We start from the raw sequence: 21853 nt of genomic DNA, 5'->3' as shown, positions 1-21853 counted from the left end.
GACCTATGTCCTAATAGTTGCAAAGTAGACTGAAAGACAGTAAAGCTATACACTTTGTACACTGCAGACAGGTGGAAATACAGTTAGTAAAGCAAGATGGATTAAATTGCAGGGAGGAAAATTTATGTTTAGTATAAAGAAAAAATCCACTCTTTAATATGGAGGAAATGAAGCATTGGAACAGAAGCCTGGCCAGACCTTGTAATTTTTATTTTTTTCAAGAACTGGTAAGACAAATATTAGGAATGACAGTCATGTCTGATCTTTCTCTGGAACTGAGGATCGACTGTGTAACCTTTGTAGAAGAATGAGTGTGGAAGGAATCATGCATCACCTATCTAAAAAGACTGATGAGAAAGTCAGTATGCACTTCATCATTTTTCACTGTATGAAATGGTTTTTTCCTTGTTTTTTTTCTTTCTTTTCATTGTTTCCAAATGAAATGGAACAGGGTTTCCTAGATTCTATCATTCTAAGGATGTTGTCAAAGCTGATCATACCTGCAGAACCATGACCACATCTTCTGGATCCTCCCTGTGCTCTCAGATTTGCCTGTATTTGAATTGTTCAGCTGGAGATAACGTTAAAAAGAAGATTTGTACTTAGTAATGCAAGGTTAAATCTAACTGACATCTTGTTTTGGCAAGGCTTCTCTTTTATACGCTCAGCTCTAAGCTGTGGTTTTTCTGGTGTTTTTTAACACAGGTGTGGTGTAGTGCCATCGTGTGGATTCAGGATGGGTGGAGGCAGAAAATTGGCTTGAAAGACAAAAGCAGGTGAGGGGTGAGTGTGCAGGTAGTTTGAATCACCACAGCCAAAGAAATGACAGTGTTATTCTAGATTATCAAGTTCTGAATAGCCAGTCCTCGAAGATTTCTTGAATAGTGAGCATCATTCAATCTAGTAAACTGTAGAAGTAATAAAAATATATAATTGTAATCCAGAATTTGTCACAAGCAAAACTATAGATTAAGAATACTTTGTAAGTGCTTTTTTCCTTTCCTAAATGCCTTTTTTGGTTGCATATTTATCATGCTATTGCATGATCAGTGTAAGTTGGTATACTTGCAAAAAAGATTTGTTCTTTGCATGATAGTCTCCTAACTAAGCTCAGCAGCATAAATAGTGTTGATTATGCCAGGCCAGTGGAGTCCAGAATGGGACAGAAAAAAGAGATACACAGAACAGTTGTAATGGAGACTATCAACTGCTTTTTACATGGAAGCAACTAAGTCTGGAATGGGGCTTTGCAAGTAGTCCCCTAAACTGGATCATATTTTGCAGAATCTATTAAAGAAAAAGACCAGAAGAGATCACCAAGTGGGATGTGAATCAACATGTAATGTGATACATTCTGTTGTAATTGCCTATGGAAGACAACTGCTTTATTTTTTGCCACGTAGAAAACAGCAATGCATATTTTGAAACTTTGTAATGAGTTGAAATAACAGTCTGGAATTCATGCAGCAACAGCTTAAAACCCTTTAATGTCTACATGGTTAGATGGGTAAACTGCTGTTGGGTAGCTGATTCAGCTTGCTGAGTTTGGACCAAAGCATAAGAAAGTTTTCATCATCATCAGTCTTTGCAGAAAGGTGTTTGAGTGTCTAACAGAGTTCCTGTTGGGTACTGTCACCGTCATTGAACATATTATCCAGACATTAATGCTGATAGCTTTGCCAGCGTGTTTATGAGAAAGGCCAAAATCTGAAGAGGCCCAGACTAAACTAAGTCCTTCCTTCCTTCCTTGTTATGGCCTTGATAGTGTACGTGAATAGGAAACCCATTATTACCTCTGCAGTGCCTGTCTTATGGATTAATAGCAGAATTTAGCCTCCCTGCATGTTAACATGCACTACTCTCTCAGCAGCAATAAATTCACATAAAGGTACCAGCAGTTCACCAAAAACATTGAGTCCTGTGCTCTTTTGTTTCACCTCAGGTGCACTATGCCTGAGATTTCATATGAGTGAGTCTGCTTGATGACTAGTACAAGGGAGAAGCCACATTACTGCTTTAATTACTCATAATGAAGGATCACGGGATGGTGATGTCATCATTTTAAGGCTAGCTATGTTTAAGTGCACTGCCAGGAAAAGGAAAGTTGAATGATGATTTATGTTCCTTGGACAAAATTCAGGTAAAAACCACTTCAAAAATGTTAATTATTTGAGGTCATTTTCTGTTATATAGGATCTGTTCTTTAGAATTTCTTCCAGGTTAATAGTGCTCAGCCTGGGCTGGTTTCACAAGAAAAAGCATCAGTTGATGTGTGGGGGGAGGGAAAAGAAAGAGACAAAGGGTGTGATTTATCGATGTGCACTTTGCTATTTGTGACTAACAAAGAGATGGTTCACAAATGTCTCAGACTCAAAGCTGTGATCTGTCAGAACTGCTGAGCTGGGGAAATACTACCACTAAGTAAAAATAGATTGGTCAGCAGTTGCAGACTTATCTGTAAGCAGGTCATCCCATACTATCTGCATGTGCAGCAGGCAGACCATTTCGCCGGGTTAGGAGTAAAGTAACTTTGTTGCTGTGTTGTGCTTATCAGTTAATGGTTTTAATTAGTTACATCATTGACTAATAAAACCCTCCCTGATTAATTGATTTTTTTTTCTGATCTGGCTTACACTTGCTTTATTACGAGGTGATTTTTCATTTGAAATAAATATTATCAAAGTGCAGAAGGCTTTTGTCACTTCTGAGGGAGCGGAGGAGTAAAAGTGTGCAGAGGCAAAGGAATACTGACATCCGTCTGGAAAAAAGATATTAAAGGTACTACTGATCAGTGCTAGTCTGATAAAAAAGTATTTGAAGGCTCTGTGAAATACTTGTGAGGGTCCCCACATTTTTTTGAAGTCTACTGCCACTTGCAAAAAAGCAACCTTTTTCAATGATGAAAGGGATTTGGTTTAATATTATAAATATTTTAACACTTCTCCTATGCTTTGTGATAATGTTGATTGCATAATCTGTAAATACTCTTATATTTACTAAACAATAAATCAAATGCTTATTTACAGTTTTCTTAACACCTCAATTCCAATACAGTTTTATGTGTGTGTGTATATATATATGTGTATATATATAATGTGTGTGTGTGTGTATATATATATATATATATAAAACATCATAGAATCAGAGACTATTCTTAATTGGAAGGAACCCACTCTTACCCCTATACAGGACCATCCCTAAGAGTCACACCATGTGCCTGAGAGCATCAACTAATGCTACTTGAACTCTTGAAAAAGCAAACTGTTATCATGGGTAGTTTTGTGCATATGAATTTGCTCATCATAAGCCCGAGGCAAGCTTTGCTGTGGTTAGCAGATCCCATCACAGTAAACAAGGGATGGCATTGACTTGGCTCATGAGATTCTAATCTCCCCATGTATGTCATTATAGCTATAGTTATAGTATCTCAGGAGTGGTAAATACACTGTATGTGTCACAGGAATGAGCTTGTAGAATGTCTGGAAACACTGGAAGTAACTTAATTGAGTAAGTTGACAAGACGTGCAGGGAAAATGGACTGAGTTGTATAGTACAGGTTGGGTTCTAGGACTTTGGAATGCTAGGCTGGAAAGTGTGAGCCTTGAATAAGAGTCTAAGCAAAGGAATTTTTCCTGGCATATGGACCAGGATCTAGATTTATTTTTCTTCATCTCAGTGGCTTTATACTGTTCCAGCATTGAATAACTTTATGTTCCAGTGTTTCCCTTGATTAATAAAATGTTCCTGCTTGCTTGTTTCTGTCTTGAGAAAAAAAAAAAGTATGAGACTAGTGACCCAAAGCACCAACAGAGTAATGTGACTGAAGTTCTCCAATGACTATTGTGGGTACATCTGCAGGCCCAGAAATCTGACTAACACCTGCAGGATCAGAGTGAATTACACATTTATGATTTTCAGAGAATAGAGATTTAATGACAAAACATCAAACTGACTTAAGATGTAGCAGCCCAGTAACTGATTGTCAACCAGGTCATGCAGTGGGTGTTTAGTGGTGACTCTAGATTGCAGGGAATGAGGAATGTACACAGCTAAGCTTAACTGGAGCTCCTGCCAACTTCCAGCAGACAGGTAAAACTTTCCCTTGTCTCCTCCTGCCTGTCAAATGCTGTGGTCCTGGTCTGTATGTACTGACTCTGAACTCTGTTCCTAGCTAGTGACTCTGGACAGCTCACTTTGTATCACAGACCACCTTTGGCGTCTCTAATTGCAAATGTGTTTTTCAATGACTCCCTTTGGAGATGAATAGTAATAATAATATTAATGGAGAGCATGTGGTTAATGTTCATGAAACACTAAGAGAAACAGACATGAGTTATTTCCATGAACAACTCTGTATTTCTATTACAGAAAGATAAATCACAAGCTTATTTTGCACTGGAGCAACAAAAGCAAAAAAACTATGTTCTTCTAATACTTGCAGTGAGCTTTATTTCTGGCATCTAGATAGAAAGTAGTTGAATTGCTTTTGCTGCAGCAACTATGCAAGTAAGAAATACTCCATGCCTGCTAAGATATCGTAGCTCTGCTTTTTGGTACCTGATGGTTTAAATGTCTATTGTTAGCCAAAGGTTCTTGAGCCAGTAGCTAATGAATTGCTTTCTGCAAAGGGAGAGCATTACAGTAATTCTAATACGTGTGCAATGTTTCCAGCTCCGAGTCTGTGCTAAGCTTTAGATCACCCTTATGCAAAAGCAGCGAAGCCGGTGATGTGCAAAAGGGAAAACTGTCACTGCCAGATCCTGTGGTTCAGAGCATGTCCACTCACACGCTGGAGACACTGAGCAGCTGCCTCAGCCAGGCTCTGAGCTAAACTGGGACAAAATCACTGCACTGGAGCCCAGTGCAGCTGATGAAACCCTCTCCTACTAGCTGTGGAGTCAGCATTTTTACACTATGGAAAGGGAAAAACATTGAACAGGAGGCACATTCTATTTGAGGAAAACAAATTTACTCTGGTGCCTTTGCCTTTAAACTCGGTCAAGAGTAGTCTCTGAAATGTTGCGAGTTTTGACACCTGGGACTGGCTTTAGATGCTGACTAAGGAGGTGGCAGGCTGAGCCATATGTGAGCTGCTTGCTGATTTGTACCGGGTCATGGATGGTAGAAAAGCAACTTTCCCAGGTTCATTGCCCGGCTTGGAGCAATAAGGCCACTCCTCTGGGCTCCATCAACAGCAGCTCTGGGCCACTCTGTCTGCCACTCTGCTCTGTGACTTGTGGCCAGTCCTTAGCAGCCAGTACCAAAGTCTAGAAATAATGTGGGCCTGGGACCCTGATTTCCTCAGGAAGCAGATCCTGGTGAGGTCTTGGTGAAGTAGATACAGGTAAGACATCTTAGGTCAATCCTGACATTTCACTCAGCATTTGTGCTGGAAAGGTGGCTGTTGGACAGGACAGTGACAAGGACTGAGCTTGTCCTGCCCTGAGGGTGTCCTTCTGAAGAGCATTCACTGCTCCCATGCAGTGATGCATGTTCAGGTGCATGACCTTAGTTCAGGTCCCTTCGCTGTGCCTCATGCAAGCCTTTGTGCTTTTATGTCTGTATTACACAGTCTTCAGGGAAGCACTTGAACACTTGGTTACAAAAGGCTCATATGCAGACAGAGAAATTACACAGAGAAGTACAACAAGATGTAGGCAAGAAGAACGTGAATCTCAAAGTTCAGGGAGGAAGTTGGAAGTACAAACAAAAAAAAAGTTCAGAGGACAAATCTTTAGTGTGATCTCATAGTAGAGATGTTTTGAATTCCGACTCATGTAGGATTGTGTAGTGACATTAAGTCACCCTGCTTAAGTTCTGAGTCATCTTTATGAAGTCACTGCAGGTTTCTTAAGGCAATAATCAATAAAAACTTCTTTACAGTCTTATTTCAGGCATTTTCTGGAGGGAAAACTATTTTCAGGAGTTCTCTCTTGTGGGTAATGACAGGAAGTTGAAGGGTATAGGTGTATCACTGACACAGGTGCAATGGCATTTCAGGATGTATTTAAAAAGACTGGATTAGATTCACAAGGAGTGCACAGAGCAAATTAACTTTGTCTCAAAACATCCAGCAAAAATAGTTTGATTGATATTGTAGAGCAAGACTCCTACGCTAACAGCCACAAATTTGGGATCTGTGGGACACTTAGGTAGGGTTAGGTAAATCTTTGACATCCAAAATGGAAGATGTTGAAGGCAGTAGATGCTTTAAGATTGCTTCTGGGTTGTGATTTAGGGTTTTTTGTTTAATAGCTTAGAAGAAGCTATTACTCTTAAATTCATGCTCCGATAATGTGGTTCCAGTTGGTTTGTGCTAGAGCCTCCTGTCATTCTCTGTATATTTAAACTTCAAGTTCCCAGTGACTTGGAAATCAGTTCTGACAGAGCAGGCATTTTTGTTTCCAGACTTCTACAGAACAAGATGTCAGCAGGTGACAACCAGTGTTTCCTTTATATAGTTAACAAGGTTCAAAGGACTTAATCCATGGCCCTTTCTTGTGAATGTCTTACTATTCTGACACAGTTTCCCACTAGCACCTTAGGCAGTGAGTATTGAGGACTGTCAGCTTAATGTCTGACATTGTACTTCAATGTAGACTGCTTAATTTCATGTCCTCTAGTCTGTGCAATCTTGTTAAGAATTATTGTGTTAGGCATGCAAAATAAAGTAGATTCATCAAAGGCAGTACCCGATCAGCTTCTTGGAAGACTCTATTGAGCTAGTCTCAAGTACTTTTAACCTGTGCTTTTCTCTTGTTTCCTGGCCAGTGGCATAGAAAGCTATGTATGCTTTGTTCAAACAGGCAATTTTTTGTTTAATTTGATTTGACATTAGGCATCTTTTCCATGTAGATATACAGCAGCCTCTGAAAAAGTGCACACAACACCTCTGCAAAAGATCCCAGCAGAGTTGAGATTGTGGTCAGTAAAGATAAATTCTCTACAAAATAATGTTTTAGTAGTTACTATTACATAGGGGGGACAAACTGTATTATGCATTATCCCTTACACTTCAGGCTGTTTCTGTGATACTCCAGCAAGTTGTGCAGGCACCTTCAGGAGACCCAGCCTGCCAGTGTGGCTGGGGACTGCACTGGCTGCACATGCCAACACCTTGTATGCCCACACCCCTACAACTCTGCTCTAGGACCTTACTCCTTACACTCTCCATGATTGCTAGTTAGAGGCATTGCTGCTTTTTAATATACCAGACATCCCTTTCATTCAGAGATGCCTTATGCAAAGCATTTGCTGCGGAACCAGTATAAAAAACTTAAGACCAAACCACTTTCCCACGGGAGCACTTCCTCAGTTCATGTTGATGAAATATGTCAAGACTCTCTAAATTGACTTCTTAGGTTCACTGAACGGTTTCCCTTTCAATCACAATCTTTTGTCCTGTCTGTGCCTTAGTTGTATATATTTTGTTACTCCTTCAATGGTTGATTTATTGGTGGAGAGACCAGCTGTGCTTGGTTTACATGAGCTGTGATATAGGAGGCCTGAAAAGGTCTGGTTTAACTTAGAAATATTGGAGCTGTAAAATTGATGATTGCAGGTTGATAAAGCACTGATTTACCTGAGTTCTCTTTACCTGGATTGGTTCAAACCAGTTTCTCCCAGGTGTTAACTGACCAGTGTAGAAAGTGTAATGGAAAAAAAGGCCATTTCAAGTTGCATCTCATGAATTTTGTTTGTCAGAATCTAAGGGACAAAGGCAAATATTTGCAAGTTTTCTCTTCCAATTATTGAGTGGTGACCCTGCTCCACATCTATTGACCTGCATCAAACACTTTGTGTGGCCTTGCTTGTACTCACTAAGCTCTTAGTTTTGGTTAAATGCTGCTGTATGTGCTAACAAAACTGAAACAGCTGCGTTGAATTGCACTGAGCTGCAGTGGTTAGAAACAATAACTGTTTCCATCATATATGCAGCTCCGGAGAAACTCCAAGAAAGACAAAGATCTCTGGGCTAAAATACAGGATGCTCCACAGCCCAAACAAATAGAAACAGACTCTGAGTAGCTGACCTGACCATGGTGACTCAAAAAAGAAACTGCCTAGCTGTTTATAATAGGAGACATGCACGACTGTCAGCTCATCTTGTAATAGGCATAAATTAAAAATACGATGGTAACCTACTTTTGCTCAGCTGCTTTAGGTACTTAAAGTTTCTCTTGTCTTTCTCCCCTGGGCTCTGATTCCTGCTCTTTAAGTTCATGGAAGTCAAGGCACAAAGGAATTGTAGAATGAGCTTCTAAGGGTTCATATTATTTCTATGTATGTGTGTAAAGGTAGGCATAATTTCACTAAAACAAATCTACCATTCCTTCTATCTGAAAATGAGAAAAATAAATATGAAATTGTCCTCAGTGATTTGATTGCAACACTAAAATGAAACAAAAAGTTACTTTTATAACCTTGTAAACATATATTTTACACTGGTAAGAGTTCAGTTTACTGTTATCTCATACTGCTGTCACTGTTTTTACTAGGGAAGGTGCAAGTCAGAGCCTCGTGCTACGTAATGGGTAACTGGGCAGAGACCCCGTCTCTTCTCCTTAGATAAACCTTATGTAAGATTTTGCACTTTCATATAGGTAAATGTATCTTGTAGAAAAGAGATGGTGTCAGTGTATACTATGAAAAGCTGTCATGATCTGGCATTTTGAACACAGACCTCAGGGAAGAGAGGTTTCTTCCCATTTCCTTGAAAAATCAATCCGCATCTGCCTGTGCATTAAGCCTCTAACTAAAAGAATTTGCACCTTCAGCACTTTCTGAAGCCTTTCTGCCAAATCTCCAGTGGTCCATTTGACCAAAGTGTTCTCCACTGTACAGAGCCTCAGGGCCGTGCAGGATGTTAGAGGGTCAGGGACCTTGTGCTACAGGGTGAATCCCTACTGGGCTGGCTGAGACTTGGCACCCCTCATTTTGATTTTTGTTTGCCATGATGATTTTGAGAAATTTCTAATCCTTTTAAAGTTCAAATTATGATCAAATTTCAACGTTAAAGAACAGATACGAGTAATGGCATTTTTTTGCTGTGTGCCATTTTTGTTTTGAGGCTTGTCTTCTGTTTTTTGCTTTTTCAGGAAAATCAAGTTGTACTAATACGCTTGGCATCTTAGTCATGTCACCTATTGTAACGAATACAAAAGTTGTTGTCAGCCATTTAAAATCTTATTGTAACTTGTGCAGCACTCAGTGTGGCTCCATGTGGTATAATTCTGTATTTTAATTTGGAAAAGTTTTAGGAAATTACATACTGGAAAAGCCTTTAAAGAACATTAAAGAACAGTATCATAGTATTAGGCACTCAAAACATAAATAAGGTTTACCTTTTCATCCTGAATTCACCCCCTTTCTTCAGAGTGTTTCTACATCTAATTGTATATTCTTGCATTTAGTAGACTCTGGGCTTACTCAATGCACAGGAAAAACAAGAATTCTTTGTGAGTCTCAGGTATTATATTTTGAGGTTATGTCTTTGGGTTGAATCCTAGGAATTTACAAGTTCCAGCACTGGTTCTGACACATTTGTGGCTGTTCCTGAATGAGACTTGTAAGGCATATGTGAGCCTTGTGAGCAAATAAAAAATGCACGGGGCAATCTCAGTCCTAACATTTCCTCACAGGCAAGCTCTTGATTTCATTTTTAATGTAATGCTCTTTAAATGTAGAGACCGTGTGCATGCGTAATAGAAAAACGCATCCTGTTAGATCGATGGAATACAGGGGCAAACGTGCCTCTATAAACCATGGTGCAAATGAAGATGTGTGACCTGACTATGTGAGTGCTCCCTTTTATGGCCATGTTACCATATATTTAAAGTTACAGTACAGTGGGAATCCAGATCTCTGGAATTACCCTAGGATCATATTTCCTGGTTTCTAGTGATTACAACTTAGTAACATATGGTGCTGAAAGTAAATCAGATTATGTAGATCATTTAACCCAATACAGGTTAACTTAGAGGTGAAGTCCCTTATAAGTCCTGATTCTGATATTTTTATACTAATTCCTATAATGATAAAATTAATTGTTATTCCATTGATTGTGATCTTCTCTTCATTAACTTTGGTGTGCCTTCATGCTTATAACTGAATAATGGCCAGGATTTTGTCGGTTCTTCCCTGACAGAATTTGACCTGATGATTTTAGAGACTGAAAACTCTTAGGTCACCATTTCCCCTGATGGCATTGGGGCTAATCCACCAGTAACATGAGTTATGGTGCCTCTATTCTGAACCTATGAAAGTTTGAAAGAAGTGAGGCCCTCTCCTTGTCACTATGGCATGTACTGAACCTTGCTGTGGGTGGCAGGAAGAGTAGCACTGCTGGGAAGTGTCTCTTGGCTCCCTCATGCAAAGCTGGCTGTGCCTCTTCTAAGGAGCACTGAGACAAAGTTAGACCTGAGAAGATTTCGGAGCTTAGTTGTTGAACTTCAAGCATAGGAGATTTGATACTGCTTAAGAAGGATTTTTTTTCAGTCCAATTTAACTGTTTTTCATACTGAAACCCAAATACTAATATATTTCGAGTTAGTTTTTCTACCTAATTAGTTATTTCCAAAATTATGATATTTGAAATGTCTTTTCTATATTTGAAAACTACATTTACTTTTCAGGTTTCAAACCTCGAGGGTATAGCGTGGTTATGTTTTCAAGTTCTCTGCAGCCAAGAGCAATAAGGAATGAAAAAATAAAGTGAAAGTTCAGCTTCACAAGTATTTACTGGTCATTTAGGATGTCTCACAGCTTTATCTGGCTGTTACTATTTTTAATTAAGTTCGTAATGGAGTGTTTTTTAAGGTCACCTGCAAACTTCCAAAATACTTGTAATGGGTAAATCTGACTGTACCTTGGACAGAATCACTCTCCAACACATTCACCTCCCCCAGATCACTCTAGGGGTACTGCAGCTGGCAGGGAGCAGGAAGCTTGCCTTGGTCATAACCCAGGCTGGAACTTCATGAACTTTATGAACAAGTAGGGAATTGAGGTTACACATCTCTCATGTGGGCTGTTATAGCTCACACCAAATTCTAAGAAACTAGGATGAAAATAATATTTTATTGTTATGGTCACAGTAGTGTATTATCTGCTGGAAATGGACCTGGAGAAGAGTCAACAAAGGATGTTTTCTATTTTGTTAGCTGGTTTTAATTTATCAGCTGCCAGTTTCAATGTATTTCTCTAACTTTTGTTGGAAAAGTATCTACCCCCTACCATTCAGATTCTGATGGGGGATGTGTGAATATCCTTGTGTGTGATCATAACATTTCCAGGCAGATCCCAAATGTTTGTTTAAAAGCTAGAAAAATCCAGCCTTCAAAGTTCAGAAGAACTTTACTGCTCATACTGATGCAAAGAGATTTATCGTGCCAATATCTGTTAATATCTCGGGGAAATTAATGCCACTTGAGTAATGGGATAAATGTTGAGCCTCAATGCCAAGGCGCCTGTGGGTTACAACTGCTGGGTTTATGTTATAGTATGGTTCCAGGCAAAAAGGATTGTCTCTGCAAATGAGATAACCATGAGTCATCAGCCCTGCTGCTGTCCCTGATGCTAGCCGGGGATATTCCTGCGGCGGTGGAATGACAGCTGCTGGCACAGCTCTGCTGGATGCCCTGCTACAGGCACACCAGGGCTGCAGGCTCTCTCACACCAGGCAGTGCTCATCATCATCATCATCACAGCAAGAGGTTTACATTCTCATGCACTCACCCTCCTGTGATCCTGCTGCTCCACGAGAGTACAGAAATCAGAACTTTGGATTTCACTGAGTTTGGAACTTAGATTACTGAAAGTACAACAGTGTGTATCACAGCGACCTTCACTCCACATGCCTTGTTCTGACATAATAGCTGCATCCATGGCACTTCCAGGACAATCCTTAGAACAATGACATGAAAACTGAGCTTTTATTTCCTGTCAGTTTTAGAGGGCTTCTGTAACAAGATAGAGGCAAGATGACATGAGATTCTGAACAGAACTGAAAGAAAAAAAGCACCTGTTGTTTGCAAATATTGGAAGAATTTGTTTCCTCTCTGCATGGAAATGCTCCAGCATAGTCATCCTATGCTTCATGGAAACCTGCAGCAGCAAAGGCAAGCATTTGAAAATTTCAGATAAATGGTTAGAGACCTGTTTTGGTACTGACTTCTGATGGCACCAGACATTGTGATTTATGATTTCATGATGGTTTTGATAGTTAAGTTTAAGCTTTCAGTGAAACAATCTGATGGCCAGGAATCAGGCAATTTTTGTGGATTAATGCATTTTCAAAAAGGCTTTATATTACATTTACAGTGACAAAAACTATTGTTGTTGGAGGAACTTAGAATTTTATTACCAAGAAGCAGCAGCAAGGGCAGTCCTGGTGCAGCCAGCTCCCAGGAGGAACAGCTTTGTCAGGTCACCAAAGGACATAGGTTCTGCCTGGTCATGGTCCTGGCCCAGGCTCATGGTCTGTTCTGCTTTCCCTCATACAGCATCTTCACTTATGCCAGTCCCTTGCCACTGTTTTCACAAGAATCCTGGTTTTGCCTTGAAATCTATTTATTGGACAATCCAAAGCTCTTGCTTAAACTTCTTGTTATCAGGACAGTCTGTAGCACTTTCTCCATATGAATGATTTCTTTCCTCCTGACTTAGAAAAATAGCTTCTTGGTTCCCTTCTCCAGGTGCCAAGATGGAGACATCTCCTAGCACAGGTTTGCTTTTACTTCATGGCAGTCAGTGTTTCTGACCAATTCATAGCACTTTTGGATGAGTCTTTTGGAAAAACACACTGCTTTTTGCTCTTCCAATGCTCCCAAGTGGACAAAAATTAAATAGATAATGTGGATACTGTGCAGTTTATATGTTAGCAATATTTAACAAAAGAAAAGAAAGAAATTGACAGAAGGATAGGAAAATAAAGGCCAGGGATTGTGGAAAAACATGTATATCAGAACTTTAATCAAGTATGACATGTAGATAAATTCTTTGTCACTGTCAGGATCAAAATTTGATCTGTCCTTTTACTATTAGATCTACCTCAAGAAAAATATCTGTTCAGTGCCACAGTAGTTGTAGCTGTATGAAAGACTTGACAGTTTGACCACAAAAATAGCAGCACCTCACACTGACTTTTTATAGTAACCAACCTCATAGCATGGGGGGAAAAAAGTATTTAAGTCCTGAACTGATCAAGAATTCGATTTTAAATACAATATTCTAGGATGAGTTTTACCTGAAAATATTTCAGTGTTCATGCCTGAGTGTTTGGAAAACATGGAAAGGTAGAACAGTCCTCAAGTGTCCTGCCCTGATGCTAAATGAACATGATCTAAGACTTGTGATGAAACCAAGAAACAGTTATCAATCAGCATCAGTTTCAGGAAACATTATTGTATTGAGACATCTCAGGGTGCCTTTATAAAAGAAAAATCTACAATAATTTAATAGCTCAGCCTGCTGTGCCAAATAAATGAGTCAAAGTGGGGGGTGGGGGGGGGTGGGAAAGAGGAGGAGTATGAGCCATAGTTTCACAATAGCACTAGCCTGCAGGAAAGTGTTGATTTACATCCAAAGTATTTCTGCTAGGAGGATGATGGGAGATGTCACTGCAAAGCTTGAGCTTTTCTGGGAAATTAAGGACACCTCGCTTTTCTGTTCCCCATTTACAAGCACTGATTTTCATTCAGTTTTCAAAAGGCTTTCAGACAAAGAAACCAAGTGAATGATGTGAAAGTGTATTTTATGCGTAGTGGAGCAGAAGTTAGCTGTTGGAAAGAGCTGCCTGCTATAGGCTTGTATGGCTGATGGAAACTCAAGGGCAGATGGTTCACAGCCTGTGTTGGGACTCTTCAGGGATATGGAAACCAGGCTGGGCAGGAAGGGTTTAAGTTTTTTCTCCTGAAGTTTGAATTTCAAGTGGAAAATTTAAAATGCCTCCATTTTGATAGGCTTTTTTTTTTTTTTTCAGAGTTTGAGAGATGCTGCAGTTACATTATTTTTGTCTTCTGTATGGTAGGCTATGTTTCCTGGATGAACTATGTTTCCTCAATATACCATTGCTGACCATAAAGGACAACAGCTTCAGGAAGAATGGTGGGTACATTAACACGAGAGACATGATCACAGTAGCTGGAACACAGAAGACACCTGTATTTAGTGCTGTTTTCATCCAAGTTGGCCAGTTTTTTCAGGTGTGTTGTGTGTCAGCTACAGTCCTCTGAAAATACATAAAACTGCTTAGCTTAAAAGCCTGGAAATCAAATGAAAAAATTATTCTGGTGACCTTACTTCTGTTCCTTGCATGACGAACATGATGGCATCTAAAACCAGTTTTAGTGTGCTGGAGCAGAGCCTGAAGCTGGCAGAAGAGTACAGCTTTGGCTTCAGTTGCTGAGATGCCAGAAGAGATTGTAAGTCCTTGAAATTCTTCCAAGAAGTCACTTTGTCCTGGATGAAAACTGGCATTTATCAGTGTAGATGATAGTGGTGTATTTTAGATGGCATCAATATTGATTTGTATACTGCGCGAGCTTTTAAATATGATTTAAGATAAAGCTTAGCTTAACATAAGACATTTCTCCACAAAGCATTGATTTAATGTTAATGTTTTATGTGTTGCTTTCTTTGCTTTCTTTCCTTTGGTTCACAGAGACTTCCCAAGTAAGCTGCTCAGTTCCCTCTTTCAGGCACTTGCAAAAGCCCCACAAACACTTGATGCGTAAGTACCGAAAGTTTAATTTATACTATCTGACAGCAATTCATTAATGGTGGTCATTACTGTTCATCTCAAATTCATTATTATCCTTCTAGTTGATTCAACTTGGCTTATTGTTTTCCCAAGCCTTATGAAGACCATGGAAGAAGATCTAACTTGATGAAGATCTAGCAGAAAAGTTAAAATAGGTTAGTTCTTTTATTATTCCTATAGGGTAATTTCTCATACTTTGCCTCTTAAAGTGCTAGGTATTGTAAGCAGAGTCCTTACTAATCTAGAGAGAGAATTTCCCATTTGACTTCTATTTAAATAATCTATAGTAATTCTTGCTAGGTGCAACGGCACTGAGTATCAATCTACTCTGTGTGTCTACTTGACCTTGCTTGGGCGTTTCAGAGTGCGAAGGCTGGGGAAGCCGAACGCTGTAGCTGCTGATCTGTGTCTGAATCCTGACGACCAGATCTGTGGAGCAGCGCGGCTGTGTGGAAGCAGCATTAGCTTTCGGGAGAGGAGTAGAAAATATCTCCTCGGCAGGTTGGAGATGCCCTGACAGGAGAGGCGCTGGGAGAGGGGCAGGGTTTGTATCAGCTGGCAGTCGCTGCGGCCCCTCCAGAGCCTGCGCGGGCGCGGTGCCCGCGGGTGCCGGGAGGCTGTGCCCGCCCCATCCCGGGGCTGCCCGCGGGTCCGGTGCGGCTGCGGCAGCCGGGGCAGGGCGCGGGCGGGCCGGGCGCTGCGGCGGGGCCGCCGGGCGGTGGAAGCGCCGGCAGCGGCGCAGCGGGGGCTCTGGGCGGTGTTTGTCTGAGCGGCGGCTTTTTCGGAGCGCTTTTCTCGGCGAGCCCGACCTGTTAAAGCGTATTTCAGCTTTGGCTCGGTTGATTTCCCACCCTCCCTCCCGCTTGCGGTTTAAAAGTGGCGTTTCGCCGCTCAGCGGGACGCGTGCGTTCCGGGTTACTTTGGTTGCCTGCCAGGTAGCGCACATCTTCTACAGCATCCTCCTACCATCAAGCAAAAATTGTCTCCTGTCCTAAGGATTAATTATTCAACACGTTTAATGTGTTTCGGCTGACGGGGAAGACGGCCACTCGGGCACATCCTGGTGCCGCAGCGCCTGTCCCCGCTTTGTCTCGCACCTGGTGTGTTTGCGCGGCTCGCCTGTCTTCCTCCCCCCAAGCCGCCGCCTCCCGCTCCTCCCGCCCGCGCCCCGCTCCTGCCCGCGGGGCCGGGGACGCGGTCCGGCGCTCCGGGACGCCGCGGTGCCGCCGCCCGGCCCCGCACCTTGCCGGCGGAGATGCGCGGGGCGGGGCCGCCGCGGCACCCCCTCGGCGGAGGCTCCGCGGGCGGGGCGGGGCGGGGGCTGCCCGCCGGGCGGGGCGGCCCGGGCAGAGCGGCCCGGCGGCCGCGGAGGAGGGGCCGGGGGCTGGCCGGAGCCGGGCGGTGCCGCCGCCCGGGCAGCGCGGGGGGCTCGGCGGCGGAGCGGGGGCTTCGCTCGTGACTTCGCTTCTCCCCGCAGAGCCCGAGAGGAGCGGCAGCGCTGAGGGTACGAGGCGCTTTCTTCCCGGCCGGCGGCGGCGGGGCGGCACCGGACCCAGGAGCACCAGGGGAAGGACCGGCGGAGAAGCATCCCGGCGCGGGCCGTCCCGTCCCTGCCCGGGTCTGCCCGGCTCCGTGCGTCCCATCGCGGCCCGCTGCCGCCGGCCCGGGCCATGGGCCGGCCCGACTGAGAGCCCGCGGACCGTCCGGCAGCCCGGCCGGTGCTGCCCGGAGCGCCGAGGCGGGGCCGCAGCAGCGCGGGGAAGATGCGCTCGGCGGCGCGGACAGCCGGGTTCCTCTTGCTCTGCGGGGGTAAGTACCGCCGAGCCCGGCCCCCCGGGAAGTTTGCGGAGCTCAGAGCCACCAGCGGCTCGGGCTGGTTCCGAAAATCTTGCCACAAATACAGACAAGGTATAAATAATCCTGATGCGTTTTCTTCATTTTTTAAAAGCTAAGTTAGAACAGATGTGAGTTTGCTTTTCTCTGAAATTATGATGTGAAAGGGGAAAAAAATTAAATTATGTTCCCATTTTAAGTTTTTAAAACACGATTTCTTCTCTGCTATCCCACTCCCAGAGCTTTTTGTATCATCAGATAAAATGCGTTTTGGATTGGTAAATGAAAATGACCAGAATATGAATAGTGATTGGATTGTAACTTAGATGATGCTATCCACAGATGTCAAGTTTCTAAAGCAAACAAAAAATCCATTATATCTCTTTTTCTTCCATATGGCTTTGTTTGCTGATGGATTTCTGACGTTTACATGAATAAATCAAAGTTGTATGCTAGAGAATGCAGTACAACCTTGCACATTAAAAATGCATTTATTAAAAGAAGTAAAGCCCAAAGTAGTTCACTAGTTGGTCTAACAGTGAGTAGAGTGCAATATTAATTTTGCCCTTATGATTCCTCATAAGCATGTGATGTTTTCCTTTTTGTTATTAATTCAGATTAACTGTTTTAATTTGCACCATTTTAAACTGCTTTCTGTACTTGCAGAGATTATACAGCTCCTATTTAATTTTAAAATTATTTTTCTTTGCTATGCTAAAATGCTTTCAGTTGTCCATATTTTTTCTTTTCTTAATACGTTGTTTTTAAGGCCTGATCTTTGTAAAATCTCACTGGTAGTGAAGTCTAGGATACAAGGAGATAAAATGGGTAGGATATACTGCATCTAAACACACACATCTAGTAAAAAAAAATAAAGTGGGTTGTATCCCAAGACATTTCACTGTCAGGAAGAATTAGCAGTACTTGTACTGCTAATGGATGATCTATCATGCCTACTTTGCTTTTATCTTTGGCAAATCCATTTTCTTAAATGTTTTTGGCAGAATTAGGAGAAACGTAATTTACGTAAATTCTTCAGCTTGAGGGTTATGTTTTCATTAGCCAAAATGATTCACATGCATTTGCTTGAAGATGACTTCCCGTGATTTCTGCTTAAGCTGGACAGATGAGCTTTCTTTGATTCATGCTGTGATACCCCAGATTATTGCACATCCTGAACTAGCTGGTGTTAGGAACTCCGGAGCTGCTCTCTCAAATGTTTTTGTTTTTTTTTTTTCCTGTAGCATTTCCCTTTCAGGTGGACCACCATTTGATTTTACTTTTAGTTGTACAACTTGATGTGAATTTCTTTCTGAAACTTTTAGGTGGGAAAGGGGTTCTCTCTACTGAAGGCAGATATCTAAACCTTTCTAAATATCAGATCTCAGCAGCTGGAAATAGCTTCAAAGACTTTTTATTATTAAATGTAGCTGTAAATTGTTAACTTTTGGATCTGCCAAAAATGTATTTGGAGGAATATTACAGGAGCTAATTTATTTGGGTAGAGTGTGCTGCCAAGTAGATTTTTTTTTTTTTGTATACTGCTTGCTTCTACTTAAAGTTGCAAATATTTTGCTTATGCTCTCAGCTTTGACTACTGAGACTTAATACTTGGTTCCCCTTAGTTTCTACTAAAACAATGGGAAAGAAAAAGTTGTGTACGTTTATGCCCACACTTTAGAGTAATGTATTTGTAGTTATTTCAAGAAGTCCAGTGTATTAGCAGTGTTCTGTGGGTGTCTGTTGATAAACACTGCTTCACGTTGTTTAGGTGTGTGACACTAATTAACTTTTATGCGATAAGAGCTGATTTTACAGCAGGGTGAGATAAGCGTTGTGTTTTGGAGGTACTAGCAAAACCCCTGCATGCACAGAGTTCCAGTTTAGAAACACAGCTGTCTTAGGAGTGGTGATGCATTCCCCTGGTGGGGAGCGCAGTGAAACTTCAGTGGGCTCCATCCTGGGGGAGAGCCAGGGATTCTTCAGTGGTAACTGACATGCTCTTGCCAGGTGTTGCGAAGGAATCTCTTTCAGCTGGGCAATCATAGAGGGTTGCCACCTGAAGTTAACCTGCAGGGATACCCTTGCACTCAATTGCTGTTGGTACATCTTTGGTTTATCTAAAGGTTTTGGAAAGCTTAAAACTGCCGTAGTTCATAAAGCATGTGCTCACAACAACCCCAGAGGCATTTTACTGAGTGAGCTGGCGTCAGTCAATCTGGTGAGCGTGCTGTTAGTTGAAAGGATTAGATTTGGTTATTTTGTATTGGTGGCTGCAGAAAGCACACTGGACCATTTGTTCTGAAGCAGAAAGGCGCAGCCTTGGTGCTTTTGCACCACAGGCAATGTGTGGGTCTCCTGCAGGCACTGCCCTTAATGTGCAGTAGCCTAGAAATAGCAAAAATAACAGGAATGTTTCTTCCCAAATTAAGGCTTCTGTCTCTTTTACCAATTAAAAGAAATGCAGAGTTTTATTACGGAGCATGCACATGTCTTTTTCAAAAGTTTTGCACCTTGTCAGTTGTAGGACTTTGAGGTGTGTACTTGCCTATCACACTGCCTGGCTGTTTGGTGCTGGAGTTTTGATTCTCAAAGCGCATTGATATCAGAGGAGGACCTTGTTCAGTTAAATGTAGAAAAGAGTGCCCATGGGAAACACTTGGTAGGATTGTCTTGTCTGGAAAGTAATTTTTGTTATTAAAGAGAATACTGTTGACGAGATAATTTCTTTTCAGTGAATAAAACACAGTTTGTAAGCATTACACTATGCAAATTTTTTAAATTGGAAGGGAAACCTAATCATGGGAATAATAGGGATCCTACTTCAACGATGTGCTCTTGAATTCAGATAATTCAAACTTTTTTCCTATTTTATTGACTGTGATATAAAACTTGTGGTGAATTTACTAGTTCTGATACTCATTTATGGACTGTTTGGGATCGATTCTTACAGTGCATTTCCCTGCTGCTAGGATTGCTGCTAGTGTTTTGACTGGTTACAATTTAGAGCAAGTCCAGGCTCAACTCATGCATCCCGATCAAGGACAGACCAACTTCAGAAACCAACTGCAGATACTGACATTCGTCTCCCCAAAATGTGGATTATTTCACATAATATTTGTTTTTCATGATAGAAAATGGGTGCTTTCTCTAGGAAAAGAATATGTATGTGATTCTGTCAAATAAAAGATCTCCTGTGCGCTCATGCTTTTAGATCAAACCAGTGCTGATCAGGTCAATGGTGGAGCACAGACCATTCATTGACTTGTGTCGGGAACTGGCTAAGACAGACATAATTTGTGTGCCTGGTTTTTTTGGTTTTTTTGTTTGTTTGTTTTTTGTTTTTTTTTTAACAGTTATCTGTCAGATAATATATGATCAGGATTTTACATTGTAAAGTAAAAATTATTCTGTTTTGTTATAACCCTGACTGTGGGCAAAAGGCAAAGGGAATCTGTGGAGGACCATGAGAGGCACTTCATTAGATCTTGTATGTCTTAATCAGGAAAGATCAGAGTTATGTGGGAATTTCACACCTTGCTGCTCTTTTTGACAGGAAAAGGAGTATTAATCACAATGCTATGGTTCCTTCTAATTTGTTGTCTTTCTCTGCCCAGAGGTTCATCATCTTACCTTCTGGCTCTTCCCCAGGTGGCACTTGTCCTGTCTCTGGTCACCTGCTGCTGCCTGCATTGGACTGTGAAAGTGCTGCATCACTTGCACAGCACTCGCTGGGATTCATCCCAGTGCTCCTACCAGGGAAGGAGCCTGGGCTCTCTGTGGCCCTCTAGGCTTCATGTCTCCCCTCATTTTACTCCCATTGTCAGGTCCTTCACCTTCTAGTTTCTTCACAAATGAAATTTTGCGGTTAAGTTCGCATCCTGCAGTGTTTTCCCTTTCATAGAAAGTAATTTACTGTGTTATTTTTTTTTTAATTCATGCTAATTGGATTAATATTTGTGTTATATTTAGTTCCCTTCTCATTGTTATGTGCTGCCTTCTCAGGGTGTCAGGGCAATATGTGCTACTGGCTTGATTATTTCTGCCAGTCAGTTAGTTGCAGTCTTGGTCTTTGGCTTCATTCGAGGATTTTGTTACTATTAAGGAGACAGTATAAAGGAAATGAATACGAAGATAACAAAAAGCCAGCATTTTAATGCTTAAAGCTCATTTGTTAGTCTTTGATTAACAGACAAGATTTCTCATAGCATTAACATCAGCAGTCCGTCTGAACGACAGCATGGGTTCAGCACCTGAATGCAAGATGCATATTCAGTAGCTTGCCCACCATCAGTTTTCCATCTGTATGTCAAGTCATTGTCTCTTATATTTTTGGTTTTTGTTTTGAAATGACAGACACGGCTGGTGCAAACACATGTATTTTGTTAATTTTCATTTCTTCCCTTTTCCCCAGTTTGGCCCCTGGCAGGAGGGAGAGGATTTGTTCACTTGTTGCTGTACTTTGATGCTTGGCTTGGCACTACTGGTCCCGCTCCTCCAGGCTGCTTTCTCTCCCATGAAGCAACCTAGCAAACACAGATAGGCCATGGGTTGGAAGAAATCCATACTGAAGAAGCTTGGTGTTTTCTGGAGAGCCTTGTTGTGTAAAGGTCATTTAGAGCCTGTCTGCGGTGAGGAGAGCCTTTGCTTTGTTCAGACATTGGCATCCTTCAGCTTTCCGGCAGAGCTGTAAGTGGTGCCAGCTGGTGATGGACTGCAATTATCTCTTGGTTTTGAAATGTAAAAATTGCCTGGCAGTGCTTATTGAGTGTGGGTATTTGTTTCAGGAGCATTGCAAAACTTACTTGAACACAGGTGGTGGTTCCCTGTGGGAACAGGGTGGATGTTAAGAGCATCTTCTTCCAGGATTGAGGCACGTTCTTGCTGCGGTCTGTTCTTAGCTCTTGCTTTCTACTTTTGTTTGGTTTGGCAGAAGCAAAGCTTAAAAATTCACCAAAATGTTCTAAAGAAACTTTGGAATTGTTTATTCTCCAGATGATTTTTTTTTTTGTAACTGCCTTATATTTTGGAAAGCAAGCAACTGAAGCATTGCAAGGATAAATACAGCAATTACTGCAGGAGAAGGACAGATTTGAGGTTTGCATATTAGTTTGGTTAGATCAGGGTTCAAATCCAATTGACAGCTGTGCTACACATTTGCTTGTTGTCTCACACTCTCTCTTAGTTTTCTGTAAAGTACCCCCACCAGTTAGTTTATCCTTAGAATATCATGTGCCTTGTTGATTGACTAATGCAGTT

The 21853-nt window shown here is 41.6% G+C and overlaps 1 protein-coding gene across 2 annotated transcripts in view; it reads left to right on the top strand.

Moving 5' to 3' along the window:
* Window positions 1-16244: 16244 nt before the first annotated feature.
* Window positions 16245-21853, top strand: part of RET (ret proto-oncogene) — a 78312-nt gene continuing 72703 nt past the window's right edge. The window contains exon 1 of one of the 2 annotated variants that reach the window (XM_084210478.1): window positions 16245-16570. In XM_084210478.1, coding sequence (XP_084066604.1) covers window positions 16525-16570 — 46 coding nt within the window. In that variant the 5' untranslated portion in view covers window positions 16245-16524. The remainder of the gene's footprint in view (window positions 16571-21853) is intronic. The other variant, XM_084210476.1, reaches the window with a different exon arrangement.

The sequence above is a fragment of the Fringilla coelebs genome (assembly GCF_963513975.1).
Source record: "Fringilla coelebs genome assembly, chromosome: 8".
Taxonomy (NCBI): domain Eukaryota; kingdom Metazoa; phylum Chordata; class Aves; order Passeriformes; family Fringillidae; genus Fringilla; species Fringilla coelebs.
This window is presented reverse-complemented; position numbering and strand designations above follow the sequence as displayed.